The following is a 12,820-nucleotide window of genomic DNA, read 5'->3' as shown; positions in this document are numbered from 1 at the left end:
ATGGTGCTTCTGAGGTGACGATATGAATTAGTTTCGGGCTCAGTATGTCCTAATTTGCCCTTTTTTGAATTTGGTTATGCCTCTTATGATTAACTTGAGATCTTCACGGCTAATATTTAACTGCATTACAGACTTAGGTCACATTGGTCACATGAAACAGGTAGAGGGGGCTGAGGTTATGTAATACAGGGATACCTTCCTCGTACCGTGAAGCGACTCAAATACATCAAAATAATGATGATAATAATAATAATCATCATTATTTCTACAAGTACATGATACAACTTATACAGACCATAGCTCACATCAGGAAGAGGCCTTCATTTATGAGGCTAGAGAAACAGAGGCGAATGATTTCTTGTATGGCCAATATACATGTACCTATTACCGTATGATTCGTGTACCTATTACTGTCTCCCTGGAGGGTGTTCTGGGGGGTCAATGCCCCCGAGGCCCAGCCCTTGACCAGACCTTCTGGTGGATCAGGACCTGATTAACCAGGTTGTTACTGCCGGCAGCACGTAGTACAACGTACGAACTACGGCCTGGCTAGTCAGGTACTGACTTTAGGTATCTGTCCAGCTCCCCAGGCGACCCACACCAGTCGACTAACACCCAGGTACCTACTTACTACTAGGTGAACAGGGACAGCAGGTGTCTTAAGGAAACACGTTTAGATGGTTCCAACCGTACCGGGAATCGAACCACGGACCTTAATGTGTAAGCCGAGTGTCCAATTATTATTATTATTACATTCCACAGTATAGCCAGGTCTTGTGACACGACTAATAAGAAAGTTATCTTAATTATCTTGTGAGTGTTGTTGTTCGTCTCTGGTACACTCACACACAAAGACTCATGTGATAACTTGGATGTGTTGAGCGTCACCGATAACAAGGATGAGCACCCGGGCTGATAAGATAACTTGACGAAGGAGGGACGGGGGTGGTAGCTGGCTTGTTAACGATTCTTGAGACATGAACGACACCTCACCCACGAGAGACAACGACACCTCAGCTATGAGAAAATGACATTTCCGCCATTGAGGTCCGTGGTTCGATTTTTTAATTTATCGGTACTGGTGGAAACATTACCTGGAGGTTATTCCGGGGATCAACGCCCCCGCGGCCCGGTCCACGACGAGGCCTCCCGGTGAATCAGGGCCTGATTCACCAGGCTGTTACTGCTGGCCGCACGTAGTCCAACGTACGAACCACAGCCCGGCTGATCCGGCACTGACTTTAGGTATCTGTCCAGCTCTCTCTTGAAGGCAGCCAGGGGTTTATTGGTAATTTCCCTTATGCTTGGTGGGAGGCTGTTGAACAGTCATGGGCCCCAGACACTTATGGTGTTTTCTCTTAGTGTACCAATGGCGCCCCTACTTTTTATTGGGGGTATTTTGCATCGCCTGCCAAGTCTTTTACTTTCGTAGGGAGTGATTTCTGTGTGCATACCTGCTATCCATGTTCACCTAGCAGTAAAATAGGCACCTAGGTGTTAGTCGACTGGTGTAGATCGCATCCTGGGGACAATGACACCTCAGCTATGAGACAACGACACCTCAGCCATGAGAGACAGTGACACCTTAGCCATGAGAAACAGATAACACCTCAGCCATGACAGAGAACGCCTCAGTCATGAGAGAGAGAGCGACACCTCAGCCATTAGAGACAACGACACCTCTGCCATGAGAGACAACGACACCTCAGCCATGAGAAACAGATAACACCTCAGCCATGACAGAGAACACCTCAGTCATGAGAGAGAGCGACACCTCAGTCATGAGAGACAGCGACACCTCAGCCATGAGAGACAGCGACACCTCAGCCATGAGAGACAGTGACACCTCAGCCATGAGAAACAGATAACACCTCAGCCATGACAGAGAACACCTCAGTCATGAGAGACAACGACACCTCAGCCATGAGAAACAGATAACACCTCAGCCATGACAGAGAACACCTCAGTCATGAGAGAGAGCGACACCTCAGTCATGAGAGACAGCGACACCTCAGCCATGAGAGACAGTGACACCTCAGCCATGAGAAACAGATAACACCTCAGCCATGACAGAGAACACCTCAGTCATGAGAGACAGCGACACCTCAGCCATGAGAGACAGCGACACCTCAGCCATGAGAAACAGATAACACCTCAGTCATGACAGAGAACACCTCAGTCATGAGAGACAGCGACACCTCAGCCATGAGAAACAGATAACACCTCAGTCATGACAGAGAACACCTCAGTCATGAGAGACAGCGACACCTCAGCCATGAGAAACAGATAACACCTCAGTCATGACAGAGAACACCTCAGCCATGAGAGACAGCGACACCTCAGCCATGAGAAACAGATAACACCTCAGTCATGACAGAGAACACCTCAGTCATGAGAGACAGCGACACCTCAGCCATGAGAGACAGCGACACCTCAGCCATGAGAGACAGCGACACCTCAGCCATGAGAGACAGCGACACCTCAGCCATGAGAGACAGCGACACCTTAGCCATGAGAAACATAACACCTCAGCCATGACAGAGAACACCTCAGTCATGAAAGACAGCGACACCTCAGCCATGAGAAACGTAACACCTCAGCCATGACAGAGAACACCTCAGTCATGAGAGACAGCGACACCTCAGCCATGAGAAACGTAACACCTCAGCCATGACAGAGAACACCTCAGTCATGAGAGACAGCGGCACCTCAGCCATGAGAAACGTAACACCTCAGCCATGACAGAGAACACCTCAGTCATGAAAGACAGCGACACCTCAGCCATGAGAAACGTAACACCTCAGCCATGACAGAGAACACCTCAGTCATGAGAGACAGCGGCACCTCAGCCATGAGAGGCAACGACACTTCAGCCATGAGAAACAGATAACACCTCAGCCATGAGTGAAATAACTCTCTCCAGTAAAGCAAGGACACACTCAATAGTTCGGGTGGTAGCGTACTCAGCTCACCCATTAAGTGTAGTAGTGTTCCTCCTTTCTTATGTGTTTCCTTAAGACACCTTTTCGTCCCAGTTCAACTAGCAGGAAGTAGGTACCGGGGTGTTAGTCGACTGGTGTGGGTCGCATCCTGGGGACAAAATTAACCTAAATTGCCGGAAATGCTCAGCATAACCAGGGGCTTTCTGTATAGTATATCATTGACGTCAGCTATGGTCTGTATACGTTATATCATATATTTGTAGAAACAGAGTATTATTATTTAATAATAATTATTATTCTTTTGTTACTTATTTAGTACTTGCTTACTTAGTTACTTTTATGGGTTATTGTAGGTAATTTGCATTATGTATGATAATTGTACTAATGTGTACCTGTACTCGCCTAGTTGTGGTTGCGGGGGTCGAGTCACAGCTCCTGGCCCCGCCTCTTCACCTGGCCGCTACCCGGTCACTCTTCCCGCTCCGTGAGCTTTATCATACCTCTTCCTAAAGCTATGTATGGATCCTGCCTCCACTACATCACTACCCAAGCTATTCCACTTCCTGACAACTCTGTGACTCTCAAAATAAACTTAATTGTGTAGTTATGGCACGACAAGTGTGAGGCACGACAATAAGTGTAAGACATGTGAGAAGTTGTGCTGTTGCTGCTGTGTCAAGGTAAACAAGGTAAACAGCAGTCAGTGAGCCAGTCAGCTGGCTGCTGCTGCTGCTGCTGCTGTAGCAACCATAGCAACAGCTGGTGGTGGTGATTCTCCTCACATGCTGCCACCTTGCAGTCACAGCTGGTGAGTCGTACCACCCAGCATCACCACCTGTCCTCCACCACCTGTCTCCCGCTGCCTCAACACGTTGCATGAAACTCTTCCCCCAAAAATGACAAATGCGAGACATTGTTGACTGTCACTTGTGTGTCAAGGTTGCCTTAACTTGTTTGTTGCAGTGATAATTTATGTATTCGTACTGGGGAGGGGATTTTCCATGTTCATTTTCACCTTGAGTATTGATCAGAGGTTCAAATATGATATCACAGTAACCCAATTGGAAATAGCCACTTTGACCCTCTTTTTTTTTTTGTGTGTGTGGGGGGGGGGTGTTATCCTAGGTAATTTATACATGTGTTACTATGTATGATAATTTATGTAACTTTATGTATACTTACACAGGAATACACGTGTCCTGCCGAGTGAAAGTTGCAAGAAATTTATGTTAATATTTTGGTGCTCATTGGTCACTTTTTTATGAGTAGTGCCATAAGTGGCTCTGAGTGCCTCGTGTGTGTCTCATACTGCAGAATATTGTTATATTAGTGGCTTAAGTTTATTTAGACACGGTACACATAAGTACAATTATCATACGTGGAGAATATTACCCACCAGGATAACCCAGAAAAAAGTGTCTGACATTATTTTCCATTGGGAGGGGGTCCTTGTAATATATTTTTAATCCTTAAAATGAATAAGACACTCGTGCAACACTTTGGGTATCGTCGTAATTGAAACTTCGCCCACAAGTGACTATATCAATCCAATACAGAAGGGAAGTAACGTGGAAAATATATAAAAATTGACAAATCTGTGCATATCAGAGAAATTCTCTCCCCCAGGAAGGTATTGCTAACCAGCAGACTTTTTGCATATATAAATGGGGAGAAATCAGAACTGAGATTAATCACAAGTGGCGTCCCACAGAGGTGAGTTGAGACCTTTCTTCTAAATTTATATAAGTTAATAAAGTTTATCTTGGCACAGGTACACACAGGTACAGTTATCATACATAGTGATATATGTGTACATTATACCCTCCAGGATAACCTAGGAAAGTCAAAGTGACCTATTTCCATTGGGGTCCTTGTACTTGCTTCCATTGGGATCCTTGTAACTTACTTCCATTGGGATCCTTTTATTATTTCCATTGGGTTCCTTGTACTTACTTCCATTGGGATCCTTGTACTTACTTCCATTGGGATCCTTTTATTATTTCCATTGGGGTCCTTGTACTTACTTCCATTGGGATCCTTGTACTTACTTCCATTGGGATCCTTTTATTATTTCCATTGGGTTCCTTGTACATATTTCCACTGGGGTCCTTGGTGAAGGAATAGTGACAAAATTAAGTAGTTAAGTAAGTTTATTTAGGTACAGGTACACATAAGTACAGTTACACAAATTTAGGTTATTACAATTCAAAAACTTGAAAAATCTCTCAAAAACTCAAAAAAAAAAAAAAAATCATACACTGTAACATGTGTGTAAATTAAATAGGATGATACAAACATAGGCAGACACATTCTGGGGACATGAGGGAGCACCTCAGGGTGAATTGAAGAAGTTAATGTTAAAATGTTAGATTTATTTATTTATTTATTTATTTATTTATTTATTTATTTATTTATTTATTAATTTGAACATGATACAGTGAAGTACAAAGTTATTACAGTGCAACATGCCAAAGCCCCTTGTATGCAGAGCATAATGAGCAGGCTTAAAATTAACTTAAGATTAACTAAGCAATGATATATTCAGTGGTAAATACATTATTGTAAACAGATAACAATTTAGCACAAATGAGTATTACAAAGACAGGTCATATGGTTATTTACTGTGATGCTGAGCATTCAGTAGATTGGAGTATTCTGTTAGGTAATGTAATTAAAAAATAACAAAGTTTGATTGGGTCACAGGTTAGACATTTATGAGATACAATAATGAGAAACATTTACGAGATACAATTTATGCGATACAATTATTCAGTATTTATTTAGTTGTGGGTGAGTAAGTGATTTTTGAGAAGAGACTTGAATTTATAAACAGACATTGTTTCTTTTATATTCACAGGTAATGAATTCCAGATTTTAGGGCCTTTTATGTGCATTGAATTGAGTTTTTGCATAGCGTGAGATGGACTCGAGGAACATCAAAGAGTGATCTGTGCCTTGTGTTATGGCCGTGTGTTCTGTTGAGGTTGGTAAGGAGACGTTTGAGGGGAGGGTTTATATCAGAATTAAGTGTTCTATGAATGTAGTACGTGCAGTAATAAGTATGGATGTTTTAAATGGTGAGTAGGTTTAGAGTTGTGAATATTGGTGGAGTATGCTGCCTGTATTGGGAATTTGTTATCATTCTGACTGCAGCCTTTTGTTGGGTAATTAATGGTCTGAGATGGTTTATTGTTGTTGAGCCCCATGCACAAATTCCATAGGTGAGATAGGGGTAAATAAGCGAGTGATATAGGGCCAGGAGGGCTGACTGTGGAACATAGTACCGTATCTTCAATAGTATGTTCATTGTGAACAAATGTTCATTAAGTTGCATTCCTGGTAAAAATGAAATGAGTGCAGAACTTACAAACCAAATAATATAAACCTAATCAAATCAGATGCAAAAAACACTGGAGTTCTGGTTAGCCAAAATTATTATTATTATTATTATTATTATTATTATTATTATTATTATTATTATTATTATTATTATTATTATAAGCATTGTTGAGAAGTATAAAAAATTTTTTGGTTTTTGCTGGTCAGGAGGATATGTTGAATGTAACATCCTCGTTTGTGGAATCATCAGTATTCTAAGTGTCTCCATTATCTTGTTCAGTTCCATGGCCATCTGGATCCACAAACTACAAAATTTTTACAGACCTTAGTGAGACCACCGGATAAACTCACAACTAGGGGTGTGCCAAAGTATCATTATCAGTACTGGCAGGTATTGGCTAATTTTGGAGGTATTGGTATTTGCTTAAAAGTGAGTCATGGTATTGGTGGGTATTGGCAATTTTGGTATTAGTATCTTCCAATAAATGTATGGAAGAGGGTAAGGTACCTAGGGATTGGCAGAGAGCATGCATAGTTCCTTTGTATAAAGGCAAAGGGGATAAAAGAGAGTGCAAAAATTATAGGGGGATAAGTCTGTTGAGTATACCTGGTAAAGTGTATGGTAGAGTTATAATTGAAAGAATTAAGAGTAAGACGGAGAATAGGATAGCAGATGAGCAAGGAGGCTTTAGGAAAGGTAGGGGGTGTGTGGACCAGGTGTTTACAGTGAAACATATAAGTGAACAGTATTTAGATAAGGCTAAAGAGGTCTTTGTGGCATTTATGGATTTGGAAAAGGCGTATGACAGGGTGGATAGGGGGGCAATGTGGCAGATGTTGCAAGTGTATGGTGTAGGAGGTAGGTTACTGAAAGCAGTGAAGAGTTTTTACGAGGATAGTGAGGCTCAAGTTAGAGTATGTAGGAAAGAGGGAAATTTTTTCCCAGTAAAAGTAGGCCTTAGACAAGGATGTGTGATGTCACCGTGGTTGTTTAATATATTTATAGATGGGGTTGTAAGAGAAGTAAATGCGAGGGTCTTGGCAAGAGGCGTGGAATTAAAAGATAAAGAATCACACACAAAGTGGGAGTTGTCACAGCTGCTCTTTGCTGATGACACTGTGCTCTTGGGAGATTCTGAAGAGAAGCTGCAGAGATTGGTGGATGAATTTGGTAGGGTGTGCAAAAGAAGAAAATTAAAGGTGAATACAGGAAAGAGTAAGGTTATGAGGATAACAAAAAGATTAGGTGATGAAAGATTGAATATCAGATTGGAGGGAGAGAGTATGGAGGAGGTGAACGTATTCAGATATTTGGGAGTGGACGTGTCAGCGGATGGGTCTATGAAAGATGAGGTGAATCATAGAATTGATGAGGGAAAAAGAGTGAGTGGTGCACTTAGGAGTCTGTGGAGACAAAGAACTTTGTCCTTGGAGGCAAAGAGGGGAATGTATGAGAGTATAGTTTTACCAACGCTTTTATATGGGTGTGAAGCATGGGTGATGAATGTTGCAGTGAGGAGAAGGCTGGAGGCAGTGGAGATGTCATGTCTGAGAGCAATGTGTGGTGTGAATATAATGCAGAGAATTCGTAGTTTGGAAGTTAGGAGGAGGTGCGGGATTACCAAAACTGTTGTCCAGAGGGCTGAGGAAGGGTTGTTGAGGTGGTTCGGACATGTAGAGAGAATGGAGCGAAACAGAATGACTTCAAGAGTGTATCAGTCTGTAGTGGAAGGAAGGCGGGGTAGGGGTCGGCCTAGGAAAGGTTGGAGGGAGGGGGTAAAGAAGGTTTTGTGTGCGAGGGGCTTGGACTTCCAGCAGGCATGCGTGAGCATGTTTGATAGGAGTGAATGGAGACAAATGGTTTTTAATACTTGACGTGCTGTTGGAGTGTGAGCAAAGTAACATTTATGAAGGGATTCAGGGAAACCGGCAGGCCGGACTCGAGTCCTGGAGATGGGAAGTACAGTGCCTGCACTCTGAAGGAGGGGTGTTAATGTTGCAGTTTAAAAACTGTAGTGTAAAGCACCCTTCTGGCAAGACAGTGATGGAGTGAATGATGGTGAAAGTTTTTCTTTTTCGGGCCACCCTGCCTTGGTGGGAATCGGCCAGTGTGATAATAAAAAATAAAAAAATCTTCCAAAAACTAGTATCAGTATTGACAAAAGTTTTGGCACTAATACTCATAAGTATTTCCTCTTTTTTATTACACCCTTCAACTTATTCCTTCAAACTTTTAAAGAATCCCTTGGCCTATATTATATTTTTGTTCTTTCTGTTCTCTACTTCTTGAAGGTTCCTATGGTCCAAGACTGCCATTCCTCTTGTTATTTAACAAAGTTTCAGGTGTCAACTTTGAACATGTGCTCGATCTTTCTTTGTCATTTCCACTCACTGATGCTGCTGCTGCTGTGTACTATACACAGATGTCTGCAAGTCTTCTCTAAGGCAGTGTTAAACCAGGCTTATCTTTATATTCATATCTTTCAGATTGTAATGGACAAACATGGAGAAGGCCCATCTCTTGGAGATTGTGAGATGATATTTGGTGATGGGGCAGACAGCAGAGGCACCACTACAGAAGATGAGAAAGAGAGTGAGGATGGTAAGGAGATGGAAGGTGAGATGAGACGAGAGGTTAACACTACCGAGGATGCGTCGGGACAACCCAAGTGTAACACTGTGACGGATCTCCCTTACAGTGACTGTCTTCCCCATGCAGCCTCCTTACCCCGATTTCCTGATGAACGTACGCCACTGATCAGACCGTCATCTTCCTTCACCGGGTTAGTGTTCTATATGCACTCGCTATTTTTTTGGTCTATTTTTAAATGGGATGCACAATTATCAAGAAATTTTTTCATTCAAATTTTAGAGCTTCCTGAGGAGTATAGAGGTGTTTAAAAATTTATGACTTTTTTTTTTTTTTAATGTTTTACACTGTGAGAGAATTGTTGAATGGGTTCATTATTTAATGTCTGAAGGAGTTATGGCCAGGAAAGTACTCATTCAGTTTAGTTTGTGTGTTGGTAAATTTGTCAGTGCAATAAATATTTTTTTTAAATTTGGAATTTTTTTTGAATTTTCATCAAATTGGATTATCTTAAAAAAAAAAAAAAAAAATTCTTACGAGATTGTAGAGAATTTTAACACTAATGCAACTTAAAAGAAAATCTAAAAATATTGAATACTCCTGTTTTTAAATTTCTCTAGTTAAGCAAACCTTTAAATACTGCACAACATGATGCCAGAACCATTATCTACAGTGTTCTTATACCATCTAAGGTAAAAACCTTAGATGGTATGGTAGTTAATACTTTCAGAACATCTTAGTTGGCTTGCAAATTTCAAACCACGGTCAAGTATTACTAGGTGATAGTTCATAGACCAGTTGACATGTACAGGTGTTCTTTGCTCAATTTTGTGTGGACTGTTCCTGAAATTGATTTCCACTAAATTGCTTTAAAGGTCTTTGTTTGATCAGCATGCATCACATTTCAGGAACTGTACTGTATTTTTAATATCCAGATTAAAAGAATCTTAATACCCGGGTGTTAAAATTTTTAATACCTGGGCATTAAATTTTTTTTAATGTGTATGCACGTGAACAAATTGGGGGGGTTGAAAGGAGAGGTAGGTTATTTCAGGAAGGATTGGAGGGCAGGGGGTAAAGGATGTTTACGTGCTTGGGGCTTGAGTATCCAGCAGGCTTGTGTGAGTGTTGAAAAGTGATTTTCATGGCATGATGTTCTTTTGGAGTGCGAGTATGGCAGCATTTATGGAGGAATTGAGCAGCAAAATGGGTTAGCTGGACTTCAGTCCTAGGGGTAGGAAGTACTGTGCCAGCACCTGAAGGAAGGGTGAGGATGTTGCAGTTCTGAGAGTCTTTTTGAATTTTGATGTCGCACACTTGCAGAAGACAGCTATTGATGTGGATGTGTTTCCTTGTTTTTCAAGTCACACTACCTCAGTTGGAGAGGGCCAGTAAAATATTTTTTTTTTTTTTTTTTCAACAAACCGGCCGTATCCCACCAAGGCAGGGTGGCCCAAAAAGAAAAACGAAAGTTTCTCTTTTTAAATTTAGTAATTTATACGGGAGAAGGGGTTACTAGCCCCTTGCTCCTGGCATTTTAGTCGCCTCTTACAACACGCATGGCTTACAGAGGAAGAATTCTGTTCCACTTCCCCATGGAGATAAGAGGAAATAAACAACAACAAGAACTAGAAAGAAAATAGAAAAAAACCCAGAGGGATGTGTATATATACATATATATGCTTGTACATGCATGTGTAGTGTGACCTAAGTGTAAGTAGAAGTAGCAAGACGTACCTGAAATCTTGCATGTTTATGAGACAGAAAAAAACGACACCAGCAATCCTACCATCATGTAAAACAATTACAGGCTTTCGTTTTACACTCACTTGGCAGGACGGTAAGTGTAAAACGAAAGCCTGTAATTGTTTTACATGATGGTAGGATTGCTGGTGTCTTTTTTTCTGTCTCATAAACATGCAAGATTTCAGATACGTCTTGCTACTTTTACTTACACTTAGGTTATGCTGCACATGCGTGTACAGGCATGTATTTACACACCCCTCTGGGTTTTCTTATATTTTCTTGCTAGTTCTTGTTCTTGCTTATTTCCTCTTATCTCCATGGGGAAGTTGAACAGAATTCTTTCTCTGTAAGCCATGCATGACTAATGTGCAGGGAGCAAGGGACTAGTAACCCCTTCTCCTGTATACATCACTAAATTTAAAAAGAGAAAGTTTTGTTTTTCTTTTTGGGCCACCCTGCCTCGGTAGGATACAGCTAGTTTGTTGAAAGAAGAAGAATAAATGAAAAATATAGTGGGGTATGAATACATCATGAAAGCATTACTAAAATAATTTTTTTTCTATTTCATATTTTGCCATTGTTTTATAGAATACATTATACTGGTACCAGTATTGTATAAGGTTATAAGACTTAACAAAGTCTGTGATATTGCTGAGCTAATATGAACCATTTTCCAGCATTTATTCCAGTTCTTGGTCAACCACAGTGGGTCCTTCTCCATACACATCTGATAACAAGCCCAAAAGGTAAGCTTTTCAATATGTTGTAATTGTTTATTTCATGTCCTTCAAAAATAAGAGTTCTCAGTGTCAGTATTGTGTATCATTGCTGTTTTATGCATGATAAATTTACTACACTATCTTCCAAATTTATCATTGGTTATGCCTGTATTGTTTATAATTGACTTTTGTTTCTCTTTCATAATAATGGAAGCACTTTGTTTCAGGCATTACAATATGACTTATTTTTTACCCACTTGCCTTGCCTTTACTCCTACATGCTAAATTCAGTTCTGTGTCTTCTTATTGTCCATTCAGTACACTCAAATTTCCCTACAGAAATTCCTTGTAATGTGTTTCAATTTTCAACTTGTGTTTAATTAAATTATTTTGTAAATTTAAAAAGGATAGGTAAGCATATTGTTAGCTATGTCACCATGCAAGCATGCAAATATTTAATTTCAGGTACTGTACTTTGCAAGAAAAGTGTATAATGTTATCATACAATGACGGATCTCCTTACAACACTTAGCATTCACATCTCGATACTGCTCACTGATTTAAACATGTATTGTGAAGGTAGAGTGCCATGCTTGCAGTTTAAGAAAAATATTTACACAAATTATAAAGGTAGCTTGAGCAAATCAGATGATGTATTTATTCAAAAATGTATTTTTTTCAGGAGACCATTTCACCATGCTGTTGCCAGTAGTGGCTCAACTTCTGGTGCTCGCACCATGGATGGCAGTACTATCGACGCACACTTGTTCACTCGCTACAGATATTATTCCAGACTTCGAGCAGATGTTCATCCAAGTGAACAGGCTCTGGTACTGTGCTTGCAGATTTTATTTGTATTAATTATGCTACAAGTGATTAACAAACTGGAAGATCTCAGCTATGAGGAAACTAGTGATACATATATGCTTAATGTGAGGGGCTGTCTTCTCTGACCTATAGATGTTTTCTCATTGTTATTTTCCTTGGTGTCCATCAGAAGATGTTAGAACTTGTAGCTAATCTGCAACCTCAGCGCTGTTTCAAATCTTAATTCTTTTTCTTACAGTTCAGTCATCTTATTGTCTTTAATTTTTTTAACATGCCGGCTGTTTCCCACTGAGGTAGGGTGACCCAAAACAAAAACACTTTCACCAACATTCAATACTTTCACCATCATTCACACACAATTACTATCTTTGCAGAGGCACTCAGAAACGACAGTTTAGATGTCACTCCAAACAGCCAATATCCCAAACCCCTCCGCCAAAGCGCAGGCATTCTACCTCCTACCTCCAGGACTGAAGTCTGGCTAACCGGTTAATTCTTTACTGTATCTTGGTTACCTTACAGGAAGTAGAGATCCCCATCTAAATGAAACATTATGGTTTTCACAAAGTTTTTACCTTTCTTTTTTTTCTGCTGCATATTAACCTAACTTATCTATAAGTTAAATGATGTTACTGTGCAGCTGATTTGAGTAATAC

At 40.6% G+C, this 12,820-nt stretch overlaps 1 protein-coding gene across 10 annotated transcripts in view; it reads left to right on the top strand.

The window, feature by feature from the left end:
* Nucleotides 1-12,820, top strand: part of LOC128692924 (neutral amino acid transporter 9) — a 52,542-nt gene that overhangs the window by 7,032 nt on the left and 32,690 nt on the right. For 3 of the 10 annotated variants that reach the window (XM_053782267.2, XM_053782264.2, XM_053782257.2), the window contains exons 2-4: nt 8,769-9,064; nt 11,295-11,363; nt 12,019-12,166. In XM_053782267.2, coding sequence (XP_053638242.1) covers nt 8,769-9,064; nt 11,295-11,363; nt 12,019-12,166 — 513 coding nt within the window. Of the gene's footprint in view, nt 1-3,627; nt 3,882-4,200; nt 4,656-8,768; nt 9,065-11,294; nt 11,364-12,018; nt 12,167-12,820 lie in introns of those variants that run through there. The other 7 variants (XM_053782265.2, XM_053782263.2, XM_053782266.2 and 4 more) reach the window with 7 other exon arrangements.

Source organism: Cherax quadricarinatus, unplaced genomic scaffold (assembly GCF_038502225.1).
Source record: "Cherax quadricarinatus isolate ZL_2023a unplaced genomic scaffold, ASM3850222v1 Contig26, whole genome shotgun sequence".
NCBI lineage: Eukaryota > Metazoa > Arthropoda > Malacostraca > Decapoda > Parastacidae > Cherax > Cherax quadricarinatus.
Note: the sequence above shows the minus strand (reverse complement) of the source record. Positions and strands in the feature narration are given on the sequence as shown.